The sequence below is a fragment of the Jatropha curcas genome, chromosome 2 (assembly GCF_041381405.1).
Source record: "Jatropha curcas cultivar XTBG-Jc1 chromosome 2, XTBG_Jcur_1.0, whole genome shotgun sequence".
In the NCBI taxonomy this organism is placed as follows: domain Eukaryota; kingdom Viridiplantae; phylum Streptophyta; class Magnoliopsida; order Malpighiales; family Euphorbiaceae; genus Jatropha; species Jatropha curcas.
In genome coordinates this window covers 29,290,562-29,306,640 of record NC_143152.1, presented here as the reverse complement: position 1 = coordinate 29,306,640, position 16,079 = coordinate 29,290,562, and the positions used below count along the sequence as shown (strand labels likewise).

At 33.4% G+C, this 16,079-nt stretch overlaps 3 protein-coding genes across 4 annotated transcripts; all 3 read right to left on the bottom strand.

Moving 5' to 3' along the window:
• Positions 1-737: 737 nt before the first annotated feature.
• Positions 738-4,461, bottom strand: LOC105632487 (Restriction endonuclease, type II-like superfamily protein). Its single transcript, XM_012214878.4, has 3 exons — positions 4,216-4,461; positions 1,584-3,604; positions 738-1,191 (listed from the first exon to the last, which is right to left on the bottom strand). Exons 1-2 carry the CDS (start codon positions 4,242-4,244, stop codon positions 2,596-2,598), a joined length of 1,038 nt encoding a protein of 345 aa, XP_012070268.1. The 5' UTR covers positions 4,245-4,461; the 3' UTR covers positions 738-1,191; positions 1,584-2,595.
• Positions 4,462-6,158: 1,697 nt separating this feature from the next.
• On the bottom strand, positions 6,159-9,628 carry LOC105632486 (mediator of RNA polymerase II transcription subunit-like protein). Its single transcript, XM_012214877.4, has 2 exons — positions 9,043-9,628; positions 6,159-6,982 (listed from the first exon to the last, which is right to left on the bottom strand). Exons 1-2 carry the CDS (start codon positions 9,528-9,530, stop codon positions 6,346-6,348), a joined length of 1,125 nt encoding a protein of 374 aa, XP_012070267.1. The 5' UTR covers positions 9,531-9,628; the 3' UTR covers positions 6,159-6,345.
• A 1,056-nt stretch (positions 9,629-10,684) lies between these two features.
• On the bottom strand, positions 10,685-14,686 carry LOC105632485 (uncharacterized). Of its 2 annotated transcripts, none has more exons than XM_012214876.4 (4): positions 14,461-14,686; positions 13,516-13,735; positions 13,320-13,424; positions 10,685-11,779 (listed from the first exon to the last, which is right to left on the bottom strand). In XM_012214876.4, the coding sequence occupies exons 2-4, from the start codon at positions 13,682-13,684 to the stop codon at positions 11,037-11,039; spliced, it is 1,017 nt and encodes a 338-aa protein (XP_012070266.1). In that variant the 5' UTR covers positions 13,685-13,735; positions 14,461-14,686; the 3' UTR covers positions 10,685-11,036. The 2 variants fall into 2 exon arrangements, with proteins under 2 accessions (XP_012070266.1, XP_012070265.1); XM_012214875.4 differs by having other exon boundaries at positions 13,510-13,735; positions 14,461-14,685.
• Positions 14,687-16,079: the final 1,393 nt, after the last annotated feature.

The window sequence follows — 16,079 nt, the reverse complement described above, 5'->3', positions numbered from 1 at the left end:
AAAAAGAAATTGATGTCGTAAGAAATTTGCATTGGAGTATTCAGCGCCCACACTTATAAACCTCAATTACACCATTACCTATCGGATGTGGAGTTCCATGACAACTTGACAGAAATTGAAATTGTCTTTCATTACCGGTAACTATGATGACATTGACCAGTTCTTATACTGACTGACATGCATTAGGTAAAGTTGGTATTAACAAGCTAAATTAACAATAGTACATAATTACTCTAATCAATAGACAAGATGAATTAGTTTTCGCACCTGGGAAATGTGGGTCTTTAATGGACCAATCCAAGCTTTATTACAAAATTTTTCATCATCCTAATTTTTTAAAATTATTATGCGAAGGATATTTTAAGAATAAAAAAAAACAAATGAATTTTTAAATTTTCAATTTACTCAAAATATGAAAAGTTCATTTATAGATGTATTTAACAGCATTAATCAATTTTTTTAAATTTTACACTTATCTCCACTAAACATAATAACTATTTTCTAAATCCTATCTCATCACCTCTCTTAATTCCAGAGGCACATTCGTCAAGAGACAATTGTCAAAACAAAAATAATTAAATAAAAAAAATTTATTAAAATAAGAGGATTTTGTTATGATTTAAATATTTTTTTAATCGGCTTACAAAAATCTTATATGATATTATAAATAAAAGTATAGGGATATGTATATATATATATGGTAGCAGTGGAAGAAATTCGTAAACCGGCAAATCACCTTATGTACAAGTCTCTAAGTCTTCGGAAAATCATTCATGATAGTTCAATTCTAGTTGGTTAACTTACAGTTCCAGAATTACAGAAAGAGATCTCCATCCCTGAAATCTGAGTTCTATGCTATACTGAACACAACCCACATCCTAATAATATACCTAGACCATTGAATGATTACTATAATGGTCAATTATTTTTGATTTTTTTTATTGCCAACTTATTAAAATACTGCTAAAGCTTCTATTTGGAAAGTCTGATTTAAAAATTATTGCATCACTAAATTCAGAATGCCATTGAACTGCGTCATCTAACATTGACACTCAACAGAAAATCTACCAGTTCCAAGAATCAAACACACCATATAATACTTACTACAAGTTTAAGGCTTCATTTATATTATGCATGAAGGTATTAAATTGTTGATCCAGAAGTGATTGCTTTATTCTCTTCTCATGATACCTACAAGAAAGAAACAGTTGCAATGCGTGATCAATCTTTACAAGCTAGTCACCCCAAAAAGATGAAGGAATTATCCTTGTATCTCAAAATGTACAAATTGCTGTGTGAAAAATGTTCAAACAGGGAAATGCATCCGTGTGTTAAAAATTTAATATGACTAAACAATTTCTTTTCACAACTGGTGCTTAGAAAACAGAATCATGAAACCTTGTTTGCCTTGAGAAGCACATCACTAGTGAGCATGTTCTCCCAACTATTAATGAAGATAGTTAATCTAAATAATTTGATGCAAAAGTGGTAAATCTAAATCCATATGAAATCGATGACAAAAAAAATAAAAAATAAAAATAAACAAAAACAAAAATTTTTGAAATTTGGAAAGGCATACTTACACAAGCTGGACTATTCAGTGCAAATCTCAATAGCCTCTGCTTATGAAGCGTTCAATTGTCCTTCCTTCCTGATGTTGAAAATATTCTGTTAAATCCAATAGCATGACAATGCAAAGAACGGTTCACTTGTATCTAATATTAAGTATCACTAATATGCCTCCCAACTTTCCTTGTTAGAACCATCAAGTCATCTGATAAGAAAAAATACAAGTCTCAAGAACAGAGCCAACTAGCAATTATATAATTGCTTCTTTGGTAGAGAGATCAGCCCAAATGAAGAGTTACAAATTGGAATTACACAGAATCTCTTCCATGTAGAAGCCAAACCATCGATGACTCCAACAATTCTTCTGTGCAATCAGAATTCAGACATGATGAATTTATAGGATCTCGAACAGCAGGTCTCTTTCATTTAGACTTCACTTCAACCGCCGAAACAATCTCAAGCAAGTCACCCAAACCTTTTACTAATACTTCTCAGCTCCCATGTCATAGTCCTGATTAGTGTAGTCATCATCACACTTCAGAGTAAACTCATCCACTAATCTGTCTTAATAACCCACAGGAGCCATAACCACAAATCCTTTCTAGCTGCCACAGATATTTAACTTCAACAAATTGTGGGAAGGATTAGGGAACATCAATCTCCTATCCCCAAGGAAGGGCTTTTGAATTCAAACCCAGCAGATTTGTTAAACCCGAGGACAGTTTAACCAGTGGATTCCCAGAAACAAACTAGGTCCCAAAATAATTATTCTACCCATGTGTTTGGAAGAAAAAATTACGCCACAGGACATGATCATTTGCAAAGTTGCTAAGTCAGAGAAGTCCTGACCAAGTATACTTCTATTCGATCAAAAACAAGTTTTGAACAAAAGAAACTTGGTGGACTATAGTGATGGGAGATTTCTCTCGGAATAAAAAATTAATAGCAGTTAATACCTACGAACTCAGGAAAGCCCTATCTCAGCTGCATGTCCATTAAGAAAAGGAATACCATTATCTGAGGAACTCAGTTTTGCAGTTTCCCGTGAATTTCACGCATCAATAACTTCGAGGTGTCTACAATTCGTTTGCTTTCATAAACTATATAATTACATAATTCATGCCTAGGAGCTGGCTTTAGTGGTCGAAGTTGAGTGAGAGGATTCTTTATGACGCATTTACTGTATTCCTCCCTTGCTGGATGGACATGCTTCCACCAGAAATCAGAGAGTGCGATTTTCAGAATGTCCCAGTAGTCTACATCTCGATATATTCTAAATAGACTGCTGCCTACAGGAGTCCAAACATAGAAATCCATCCAATCCCTGTCCAGTATTTCCATTAAACCCTGAGCTTGTGGAATATGGTATAAGGGAATCCGCTTCCAAGGCGAAGCTATGCTCATATCTCCATTGAAAAATGGACACTTTATTTCCAGCACTCCTCGGGAAGGCAAGCCATAAACCATCATGTCAATCACCCCATCTGGTGAAGCTGCTAACCAATCATCTTCTGGACTCTTCTCATGATATATTTGAAATTCAGGAAACAAAACAGTATTTCCTGTAATCAACTTGTATCTTTCAAGCGCTTCCTCTTCTTTGATGTTGCTCCAGCAAGTAGCCAAGTTTCCAGAAAATGGTTCTATTGCGCCAAGTTTCTCTAACCAAAGCTGGACTCTTCGGCCAGGCCACAAACCAATAGCCCCACCAAAAGTGCTTGCCGTCAGTTTATACTTTCTTTGTTGCTGCCAGTTTTTAAACCAGTGCTGAAGACTAGTTGACTGAAGAATTGGAAAAGTTTCACCAGTTTGATATTTAAGAAGCGGATCAAAATGTTTTGAATCTATTCTGGAAGGATGATTCTGTGTATCAATGTTGGCAGTAGAGCTCTCACTAGTTGGATCCAATAAGCTCTGGCTTGAGTAGCTTCTTATATTGCTAGGATGCACCAGAAGTACACCAATAATAAAGCTATAGCTGTAGTTGTTATATGAAAGCTGAATAGAATCTGTAAAGCAAGATACAAATTCTTCACTGCCGAAGAATAAAACCGAAAAAAAAAAAATGTTAACATATAGTGATCATCAAACAACAAAAGAAACATTAATGTAAAAAATCAACATTACTTGACACTATTTTGAAACAACATAAAATCTATTCATATCTCCATGAAGGGACAGATAATTAATAGGATTCTTTCATGTATTCATGTAACCTGATTACTTAGACAAGAGCATCACAGGTGCAATACTCATAAAAGAAATCTTACTTTCAGGGTCCATCTGATAGGAGAAATTTATATAAATTTATACCCGAGGAGTCAAAAAAGAAAATATCTACTAAACGATTTTACAATTCCAAAATACCAGTATTTAATTAACAATTTTCCATAACTCAAAAATATAAATTTTAACATCTTCTGAAATTGTGACTAGACAGAGCATATTTCATGATCAATTTTCAAAATTTGGTCCCAAACTCTCCATTTTTACATACATACACTCACCATGAACCATAATTTGACTCAATGATTCAAATGGGTATAAACTTAAGCAGATGTAAAAACCATTATAACAAAGGACACACATATGTAGCCATAGTCAAAAAAACAGAAAAAAAAATGTGTACACAAGCAATTCGCTCACCGAGTAAGCCTGCAAGGATTCCGACGCATAGAGAAACCGATTTAGCCTCGTTTGAAGAAAATAGAGGAAAACTGAGATCCTGAAGATTATCTCACTCATCTGTTTGTTTTATGCGCAAGAAGGAAGATAAAACCCTAGAGAAGACAGAAGGAGACAAGGGGTTTTAGAAAACCTCAGAAAATAATGCCACACCAAAATATGAAGAGACAGTGCAAATAAAGGCCGAGAGGTATCATATCCGAGAGGTTGTCCAGCTACAAAAAAAAAGCGAGGATCCGGGCCGCTTTATAAAACAAGAATTTCTCTGTTTTCCTTTTGTCTAATGTGAGGCGGGCCGATGGCTCTTTTTTGTGAGCTTATCCGAATTACTTTCTTATCTGGGCTTTATATCCATGGGCCATGGGCTTTACATATCGGTCCAGTGTGAGATATATTTTTGAATTTGAGGATGATGAATTTGAAAATAACTCTACCTAACCTATTAAGATAAAATATAAATTCTCCAGTTTGATGAAGTTATAATTTTTTATTTATATAATAAAAAATCTTATACGACTATTTTTTTTGTACGAAGGGAATAATAAACAAATCTAAAGCAAATAATTCAATCCTTAAGTTTCTTTATTAATTATCAACCACTTCTCCTCACGTGTAAAGAGTATTATGTAGCTAACTAATTAATTACTGTATCAACCACTTCTTCTCGTTGGCTAAAGAAAAAGACCGAAACCACAAATTAATTATCTATTTTAATATTAACTTTTAAATATTTAGGTTTATTATGTACTTATCAGTCACATTATTTATGTCATAACGTAAACCTCCTATTATAAGGCATGTAAAGTAATTTCATATCTACTTATGGTTTTTGTTTTTAGATATTAAATTTATTGTTATATTATTAATAGGTTTATATAGTTGTTAATGATTATAAATATATTAGATATAAGAACTTTTTTATTTGAATTAAAAACTATCATTTCTAAATAATTAGGTTTGAGGATATAATTTTGAAAATAACAAAACAAATGAAATTCAATTTTTCGAATTATAACGTCATAACGTGGAAATTCAGTTGAATTTTTCATTTTAAGTTTTATTAAACTAATCACTCGAATTCATTTTAGAACAAATAATTTCCGCAAGCCAAATAAAATTAAAACAAACATTAAGTAAATAAAATAAAATATTTTAAAACAAACCATGTAATGTACTTTATCCGCCGGCCAGACAATTTAAAATTTAAAATTCTTTTTATAATTTTTTTGGTAATTTTTTTCTTTCCTTCCATTTTTTTCACCGTTCCTGTCGTCAGTGGCTCACTGCAACCATTATTCTTTTTGATTTTGGACAACTTTATGTGAAAAGAACATCAATAAAATAAATAATTTTGAAGTTATATACATAAAATATAAACTTAAAAAAATAGTGGATAATTTTTTTAAAATTAAAATAATAAGCAATGGACTGAATTACGATAACAAATGACAACGACTACCCCTATAATAGATAACATGTTGAAGTTTCAAAGTGCAGTTTAGCAATGGAAATGGATGGTTAAGCTCAGGGTCCAAGTTACAATTTTACACACATATATATATAATACCAACACCAAATATTATGTCATTCGTTAGTCGTATAATTTGGGCAATTAATGAAGAGCTTTAACCCTTTCGAAACACACGAAGACAAAAATCAATTACATCTTTTAACCATAAATTGTAATTCTAGGGCATTAAATTTAAATTTCAATCACTTGAATGGGAGATATCATTTCAATCAAATAGAAATGAAGGATAGGAAAGAAAGAATTTATTACCATCTTATAGGGGTTAGATCACCAATTTCAGTGTCAAGAAATTCAGCTTGAAGCTTCAATTAGCAAACATGCCAAGTATCAATTAACTAACAAATGTACAAAAGTAACTTCAAAGTTTTCCAGCTACAAAAGAAAATTCTATGAATCTGTTATATGCTGAAATAAATGCAATATATTACAAAACTACCGTTTATTCCGTACTCCATAGATTCCAGAGTAGTAAAATCAGAATAATTAATGCAAATCTCTCATTCACATATCATGAAGGTAAATCCATGGACAGATTTTATTACCAACAAATCTTCATGGTTTCATCTCGAGTTCAAGTCAAATTCCCCAACTTCTCGCCATTCTCCTTGAGTGCCAGTGTCTCCATTTTCGGTCTCCTCATCATTCAAGAAATCTTCAGATGGCTCCTTCTCATCTCTTTGTACATTGTTTCCCCAACCATTCATCATTTGATCAGGGTTTACACCATGTTCCTGCTCTCCCATGTCAGGACCAATTGACACATTGTTGCCTTGAGATCCAAGCACACTTGCCCTTATTGGGGCTCGAGCCATCATTTCACAGTGAACATGTGATTCTGCACGAGCTTGCTCTGCCTGAACCATTGCTGCCATTCTAAACTGAGCCTCCCGACCAGCCTTCTCCCTAGCATCCATTTCTGTTTTCAGATCCAACAGGAATCGTTTCTCCTCCTGAAGGAGAATCTGCTCAATCATCAATCTCTCCTCAGATCGGAATTCCCCCAAAGTTCGCTTGCGAGTTATAATGTTGAAGGCTAGGGCTTGTTTCTCAAATGTGCCTGTGAACTCTGCAACTTTGGTTGCAATATTGTGGTCCCACTGTTGAGAGCGAGATGGCATCTGACCTGTTGTGTCTGAATCAAGGATTCTATCATCCTCCTCTGCTTCATAGTCTGCTACTACATGGTAAGGTAGTAACCTGCGCCAATTTTACAAGATGGATATCTGAGAACTGCAGAAAATTCCAAAACGCCACTGAACATTAATGCAACTAATTTGAATGACTATTAAAGGGTTTTGTTTTCAGGAGAAGTAATTCAAGGACTATATTCCATCAGTCCCATTTTTTTTTTTTTCACCCCTATGAGATTCAGAAACATAAACAAACAAAAACAAATATTAGATGTCACCCAAATCACAAGACTTCAAGGTTACAAACATAAAATAATGGACATAAAAGCAGTTCTTAAGCAGTAAATGAAATCAGTACCCAGGAGAGATTATAGAATCCCCATGTGCACACAAGAATATAGTTGTATTTATACTCACATTAAACATCACTAAAAGAGTATAAAAAAAAAACAGCCACAACTTGGGACCAAAATCGAGTTATCAAAGAGCTACAACAGATCTCCAAATACAATAAACAACCAGCCAGTCTACCTACCATGTGAGTGACTCAATAAACTAAAATGCAGAAAGCTATATTCACCGAATGATGGAGGATCCTTTATAGAACAGGGGAATGGAACTTATATATAAAAAGCATCACTAAAGTTTGGCATAAAAAACAGTATATCCTACCGATATATCACCTTGAATTTTCCATTCATAAATCAATCTGCAAATTTTCAGAGTGTGTGAATATGTTTGGCAGGCAGAATTCCATGAAGCACATCAATTTCATACCACATGCAAGTCTTGGAATCCCCTCTAAAGTTAAATTCAGTTAGCATTTTGATGTATGTTTCTAAGAACATCTCGAGAATAACTCTAACACCCCCTAATACATGTGCGAGCGGACACACACAACCAAAAAGTAAGTACTACAAAAGAAAGTCAGCAGAACCGGAACTAGCTATTGTAACTTGGATGAAATCCCAATTCAGTATGAACAACTGTATCCATAGATCCCTGAGTACATATATATAAAAATAGGTGGAAAATGAAATCAACTTGTCATCCATGACATCTATATATCCTTCTGAGGTTCCAAATCAAGGGAATATTTGGGTTTAACTCTCAATAAATAATACAAAACTATTTTAGTGTTTCATACACAAATACTTTCTTTGGATCACTGTGTGATATAATAGGCATATAATCTACATTTTCATGTATCCTTTGGTATCCTTATTGAGAGTTTGAATTAAATTCATATCATGTCCCTTCAGAAAGACTAGGCATTCTATATAAATTATTTTCAATAATTTTGCATAGTTTGTTTGCATGACCTGCAGTGCATGCACCCTCTCTCTCTCTCTCTCTCTCTCTCTATATATATATATATATATATATATATATATAATGATAAAAAAATTAAAAAGTTGCAAATCAAATCCCTAATTTAGTAAACCTCCAACTTCCTTTCCAACTAGCTGGAAACACCATACTAGAGAGTTTCTTCAACCATTGCGCCACTCCACCAACACCAATGGCACAAATTCGAAAGTAAAAAACTTACACCCTCAATTCATCCACACCAACAGACGTGGCAGCAGTAAAACACACCAACAATCTCTTACATCTTTGTGCACATAAATTTCTGTTGATTTCTAAGTGATCACATGGACTGTTTGTCTGTTTGAATAATGGACATTATAAATTGCATAACAGCAAACTGTATAAACACAGCACCCCCCACCCCCAGCTCCGGGCATAATCTAGGATCCAGACAATTCCTTGCATCATCTCAAGCAAAATGTGATCCATGTCAAGTTATACCCAAACTGGATCCTAAAGTAAATAACAGCAGAATGACAAATACAATCCTGTAGAACAAATATCAAAATTTTATTGATGTCATTATCAATCTTATTTTGCATTGTCAACAAACAGGATCCTCCTGTACCCTAAAAATTGAAGTAAAACAAACATATACAAAAATCTTAGCAGCCAATAACATCAGAGATTCACAAATATAGAAGTATAAAGAAATCAAACTTTCTCCACAGCCAAACAGAATAAAATGGAAACACAAAATAACAGAGTCAGTCACACATAGGCATAATTGAATCACAGTATAACAACGAACCAGACCTTTCACAAGCATCCTCAAGAGAAGAAAAAGGCCGCTTGACATCAGGGTGGCAGACCCGCCAAGCGTCCTGGTAAGCCATCTGGAGCTCCACCTGGTTCAATGGGGGCCGGATCCCCTTCTGTTGCTGCTGTAGCTGCTGCTGCTGCTGCTGCTGTTGCTGTTGCTGTTGCTGTTGCTGTTGTTGCTGAGAATGCTGTAATTGCTGTGCAGCATTTTGCCCTAAATTAGATCCTTGCTGCTGCAAATTGGGATTAGGATTAGGGTTAGGGTTTTGCTGCGGGAGATTGAGCGGGCGGTGGAGGCCCGGGGCGCGGAGGTGGGCATCGATGTTGGAAGGAAATCGCGAAATAGCTGCCGCTTGTTGTTGTTGCTGCTGTTGTTGTTGCGCTTGTTTTTGTAATTGCTGTAAGAGAAGAAATTGTTGCTGTTGATGTTGTGCTTGTTGCTGCTGCTGTAAGAGCAATTGCTGCTGCTGCTGTTGATCCATTTCTCTGCCTCTCACAATCACTCTTTTGCGTTTGTCTTATGTTCCTTGCTTGCTTAAACTTCGGTGTTGTAGAGAAGCGTTGCTTCTTCTATGGACCTTTTTTGGCCTTTCAATATATTAATTCAAAAATATACTGTTTGTTTTTAACATTTTTAAATATTAATTAATATTAATTCAATAGTATATACTAATGATTATTATACCTGTAAAGACTCAAATTATAAAATAGGTCAATTTTTGCAAAATTATTATCTTTTTTATTCTTTTTAAGTATTAAAAACGTGATTTGAACCTAAATATATTCTCAGATCACATATATACATAACGTTATGTTATGACTTAATGTGCCATTATCTTATTTTTTTAATAATTAGACATTTTTTTTTTTTTAATTTAACGAAATTAGATTGATAATGGCAATTGATTTTTAAGCGAACCTGCACTCATATTCGAAAAGTAAATTGGACTTTAGTCCTTTATGAGAATTCTTAGCCATCTAATAACTATTAGCACTATTTATTTATCTAGATAGTCGCTAGTATTTTTTTTAAATTTGCATTTACTATAATCTTAGAGATTATTTTATACTACACACCAAAACATAGTCTAAGTGCATATTCCATTTAACAATAGATTCAAGTTTGAATCCCTTTTTCCCATTACTAAAAAAACAGGTAACATTTTATATGCATTTCACTGCATTATATTTCATTTCAACTACCAAATACAATCTTAATATATTAATAAATGATACTTACTCCCAATGTCGTAAGGCTGGAGATTAAAATTCTACATGAATATTCTTAGATAAGAATCAAGTGACTATAAAGTATTATGGAAAAGTTACATCATATCACATTGTAACAAACTAAAAAAGAATAATGTATTGATCGCAAGAATAATTTATTTATAATATTATATTTATTTATAGTTCAAATTTTTAATGCAATTTCACATTCCACATTAAAACTCTAATCCACAACCTTATGAGTTAATAAATTTTAGACAAGTCCCGGTTCCATCATGCCACCACAAGTTAATATGAATGAAAGACAATCCTGAAAGTAAAGAATTCCTCAATAAAAAAAAATTATATAAAAAAAAAAAAAAAAAGTCCAGTAAATGAAGACTTGAAGAGAATACACCAAACCGTCTGTTAAAACTATTTCAGATTTCAATAGGGAGCAAATATTTACCCAAGCCATAGGTCATTAAATTACACTGGTTTACTTTTGCACGGCATTGCCTTGCCTTGCCTGCCCCTCCCTCTCTTTCTCTCGGTTCTTGCCCCCTCATCTTTGCATACTTCGAGCAAGCAAACAAAACCAAACAAATATTCCAAACTCAACCAAAGACGTATAAAGAAAAGAAAGGAGGGTGTGAAAAAAAAAGAGAGAAAAAAGAAAGAAACTTCTCCCAGATATGGAACCTGAAATCAAAGAAATGAACTAGAAAAAAAAAAAAGAAAAGAAAAGAAAACCAAGAATGCACAAAACCTAATAACGCCTACAAAATATTAGGAAGATTAGAATCCAATCTCTGCTGCATTTCCTTAATCTTCATGGACAGTTCTGCCTTCTGCTCCTTGTAGCTCTGCAACAAATACTCTTTCCCTTCTATCACTTCCTTCAACTCTCCTACTTCCCTCTTCAGCATCTCAATCCTCTCCCCATCTCCCGCCCTTCCCTTTTCTGATAAATCAAAACTGTTCTCTCTATCCAAATACCCATTTGCATGACCATTTCTCACCTCAGATGGCCATATGGTAACTGTTGAGGGTTTTTCATTGGTGGCCACGTGTTTTACACAGTGATCAGCAATTGCCTTCCTCAGCCTTTGAATTTCTTTCTCGGAATCAAACAATTCCCTGTTAGCTGTATCAAGCTGTGATTGCAGATTTGTTGAATGTGCTAGGTGAGCATTTAATGAACTTTGCAACTCAACAATCTGATCCTGCATCTCCATTATCATGTCATCTCTTCTCTTCAATTGTTGCCTTAGCTTATGTATCACTTCTCGCTTGCTGAAGATATCAGAGCCAGATTCTGAGACACATGGTGAATCAGAACAATTTGAATGGTGGAATGGCTTTGGAGGCAACTCAAGGCGATCAGGAGATGAAATCCACATAACACCATTTTCCCTGGTAAATTCAGGTCCAGGAACTGTCACCAAAGGAAGAGAAACATCAGACTCAGATAACATCTGGTCACTAGGGTGGTGCTTCAAATCTGCAATGCCTTCATTCCCTGTTTCAGATTCAAACTCAAAAGTCATATACATAGGCAATATTTTATAACAACTGATTCAAAGAATTGGATTCAAGAAATGACATAATCTATCCATCTACTAACACAAATAAATCCATAAACATGCACACTCAAAGGTCAAAACCACTTCCAAATGAGCAAGGTCTCTTAAGCATTTCAAACAAATTTGTTGTAAAGGATTCTATTAAAGAAACATGTCATTGCCAATAAGCAGGATTTCCACATATATGGAAGCAATAATGTCAATGCTTGAAACAATAGATAAAGTGAAGGAAGCATAGTACTTGACCGAGCAACATAATACAAATACCAGAACAGTATCAGGGAGGTTCAATCTTCCAGGCAAATGAAAGGCTCACTTTTCTTTAGCAGGCTGACAGCACACCTTCATTGAAACCTTTTATTATAGATATGCAGATACTAAACACTAAGGGAAGCAAAATTTTCCATCAAAAATAGTCTCCTACTTTAATAGCAGATTGTTCACCCATAGTTGCCTTCACATTTCTCTTACAGCATTATTTAATTTATCTTCTCATCATTTCTTGAGAAATGCTAATTCATCTAAAAGATCCTAAACTGCATACGTGTGTTGACTTTGGCCCCATCTTTCAATTTTGCCAATTAGATCCCCAAGTTTGGGCATTGGTGTCAATTTAGTCATCTCATGCATTAACCTTTATTCAAATATTTGCTAGTCTTGAATTGGTGGGACATAGAACAGTAGCATGTTCTACAACTTCAAATTAGACATGCCACGTATATCATTTCTGAAACAGTAGACCTATCATATCAGCATTTATTAGAATTTCTACTATTTAGTTTTATCTTTTTTTTTCTCCAATTTTTTTATAATTGCTAAAATTACATGTTTATTTATGAGTCATTGGACAAATCCGCGTGCTACTATGTTCATTTATAAATGGTACTTATACAAATGAGATCAACATGGCCCATAATTGTTACCAATACCACAAAGTTAGGGTACAACTGGCAAAATTGAAAAGTAAGCTAAAATAGACAGAGAAACCAAGTTCTGAATTTTTTAAAAGTAGGCCTCAAATCATGTACACAGAGCTATAAGCTCTTTTAGGAGACATAAATGTCAAAACATTCTAACAAGCATTTTACCAGACACAGATATGAGTTTCATGCCACCACAGGAAGCAAAAGTGAAGAAAAGCACTTGTGCAAGAGGGGGAGAGGCATCCAGTGGCAAAAACTATTAAGCAAATTCATTGCAATCCTGAATATAACAGAAAAGGATCCTCTTTGGATTGGTCTACGGATGTAAATTTCTACACTTCGCTCACATAATAATATATAATGATATCAGCTTCTCGAAATAATCCAGTGATATTGTAATACACAAGGAGCCCTCTTCACAGAATAAAAGAAGAAATTATTATTATACAATGCAGCATTATCATAAAAAGTCCAAAGTAAAATGGTAAAAAAGATCACTATTTCAACTACTTGTTCTTCAATGCTTGAATTTGGAATAGAAAAATCAGCATACCAGATATGCAGTTGAAGCAACCATCATCATCCTGTGTAAAGGAGTACATGTTTGAATGCACATGGCAACCTCCTGTCCTCCTCCTCTCCGATGATTTCCCATTCCCTGAATAATATAAAACTCAAAAATTCAGATCATGTTCATGTCTAAGACAACTTCCTGACAGTAAATTGTACAATAGCTCTCAGACCATTACTAGCATTTGTCTGTTGCTTTGATTCTAGTGTCTGCTTCAGCTTGTAACCAAGGCGAATTGACAATGTGCTTAACAAGGCACCACCAGCAATCAAAATCCAATTGGGTCCCTCACCGTGAAAGTTTCTTTCCTTCTGACCTCTAGGGATCCCATTAGTTCTTGATTTCATTTTACTAGCAAGTAAAATTGTGTGAAACTCTCTGAATCATCCAAATATGACCTGCATCAACAACATACCAAAAATTCAATTATCTACAAGACACTAGATGAAATTGCACAGGTGACAAGCTCAAATGTTCCAGATTTTTTTTTTTTTTTTTTTTTTTTTTTTTGTAGCTCATCCAATACCTCCAATAACAATATCATAGATCCACAGTTCTTTACATCCTCAAACAAACAGTTTCAATGTGACAGCTGCATCTCTATGTGAAAACACACATTGTAGTATCACTATTTTGTAATGTTCCCTTAGTCTTCCTCCTGGGCAGTATAACGAGGAAACTATATTTCCTCAATAACAACAAGAACATCTAAGCCTCAATCCCAAATACAGGAAACTGTATTTCCTCGATTGAATTACCAAAAAAAAAAATTGCTTAACAAAGATGCAAAAAACAAAAACAAAAATATTAACACCATAATCACACCAATAGCCCTACAAGTTCTCAATACATTTCCAAAGCAATCAGTTAACAAACGGAAATCTGCAGGGTCTTTGATACAGTAAAATTGCACTCACATCTAACACAGTACTCAACAGTTTTAATAAATCGGATAAAATATAAATAGTGTTAAAAAATACCGGGAAGCAAAAATAGAATCCGTCATCGATGAACACACAAACAAAAGACGGTTTGGGTCAAAAACATCTCATAATGCACACATAATCACCGATAGAAACAAAGCAAAATAAAGAGCAAAGAATTTACAAAGAAAAAAACGAACCTCATCCAAAAATTAGGGTTTAGATTCTCTAACTGTGTCAAAAAGCTCCGTGGAGACCGCTGCTTTTACTCTTTTTAACCATTTCCACAATCAATTTCGTTAAAATCTGAACCTCTCGCCTGCAAACACTTGCTCCCTCTAAAATGAAAGCACCTGATAGAGAGCTGTTTGGGAGGTTTTGAAATGGCGGCTTTCGGGGATTTTTTTTTTTTCTCTTTTTAATTTTTCTTTTCTTTTTATAAGACGGCAAATCAATACTGGAAGGGGTGTTAAGTGCAATTTTGCAAAGTTTGTTCTTTTGCCAAATCAGCAACACATGTGGCCTTTTGGCTTTTTCAACCCTGGGCTAGCTGGAGAGAAATTTGAACTAGAATCTTTTTTTTTTAAAATTGCTTAATTTCTTCAATAAATATAAAATGAATTATTAAAAAAATTGCAACTAACTTTTTTTATGTACTCACATGTCTTGGGGTAATATCTAATTGTGATCCTTCTAAGTTTTAACAATAAATCAATTAAACGTGATCTGACTGATTTTTTTTATAACGATAAAGTAAAAAATCAGAATCAGATAGAGTTGATTTTATTTAAAAAATATATATATAATTTTAAAAATGATAAAGTTGTCATTAATGAACTTTCATATTTTGAAATTATTGAATAATCAGTTAATAATCAATAATATCAAAGCTATGCTTTAAATATATAAAACCAAAAATAAATTATTGAGTTATTTATTGGCTTTCCAAACCATAAGAGCATGATCTTTTTTCTTTTATTGAAAGTAAAAATGATCTCTTTTGTTAGTAGACTGAGTCTTCCTTCAATAGTGGTTGCCTTTTTTTTTTTTTCTCCTTTTATTTTGTTTCGCTTTGAAGTTTTTCTTTTTATTTGTTAAGAGATTCTATATCCAAAATAATATTATACACTAGGTATCAGAGACAACCCTCCGTTTAACTCATTTGATTTTACTTTAAAGATTTAAAAGAAATGACGTGAAAATTAACAAGTAAAAAAAAATTTAATATGAAGTTTAATTAATTAATTTTTTATAAATAATATGAAGTTTATTTATAAATAAAATTTGAAGTTTAATTAAATTTTTGGGTCAAATAATATGAAGTTGCATCGTATATTTTTAGCTCTATATTTAAATTATAAAATAAAATCAATATAAAAAGAAAAAAAAAAAAAAAAAAGGAGAAAATGTGAAGGGCAATGCCGACCTTAGGAATAAATAACCGAGTAAGGAGAGGCAAGGGAAGTTCATTGGAAATGAAGCATTTGTCATTACATTTTCCTTTCATTTTTGGACCAGTCATTTTGGATTAGGATTCAAGAATCTTGTACTAATTTATATAATTCAAAATTATAAAATAGATACGGAATGATTATTTTTTAATCTTTTTAATTTTTATTAATTAATTAATGCTCATCAACTACATAATTTATTAACTTCAAATATACTCAGGAGAAAAGGTGAAAGATTTTCACTTTTTTTTATTTATTTTTGCTTTAAATAATTGGAAGGAAAAATAAAAGTGAAAATGGTCCTTTTCTTTTTAGTTTGTGAAACTGAATACTGTTTCTAAATCCCTTACAATCTTTTTGTAATACCA

What these genes read in the sequence shown, in the direction of transcription:
- LOC105632487 (XM_012214878.4), bottom strand. Translation starts at nt 4,244, where the DNA reads ATGCGTCGGAATCCTTGCAGGCTTACTCG. An exon ending in AATCCTTGCAGGCTTACTCG is followed by an intron (nt 3,605 to 4,215) that starts GTGAGCGAATTG and finishes ATTCTTCGGCAG; the next exon opens with TGAAGAATTTGTATCTTGCT.
- LOC105632485 (XM_012214875.4), bottom strand. Translation starts at nt 13,684, where the DNA reads ATGAAATCAAGAACTAATGGGATCCCTAGAGGTCAGAAGGAAAGAAAC. An exon ending in ACAGACAAATGCTAGTAATG is followed by an intron (nt 13,425 to 13,509) that starts GTCTGAGAGCTA and finishes TATATTATTCAG; the next exon opens with GGAATGGGAAATCATCGGAG. An exon ending in TTGCTTCAACTGCATATCTG is followed by an intron (nt 11,780 to 13,319) that starts GTATGCTGATTT and finishes AATCTGAAACAG; the next exon opens with GGAATGAAGGCATTGCAGAT.
- LOC105632486 (XM_012214877.4), bottom strand. Translation starts at nt 9,530, where the DNA reads ATGGATCAACAGCAGCAGCAGCAATTGCTCTTACAGCAGCAGCAACAA. An exon ending in CTTGAGGATGCTTGTGAAAG is followed by an intron (nt 6,983 to 9,042) that starts GTCTGGTTCGTT and finishes AAATTGGCGCAG; the next exon opens with GTTACTACCTTACCATGTAG.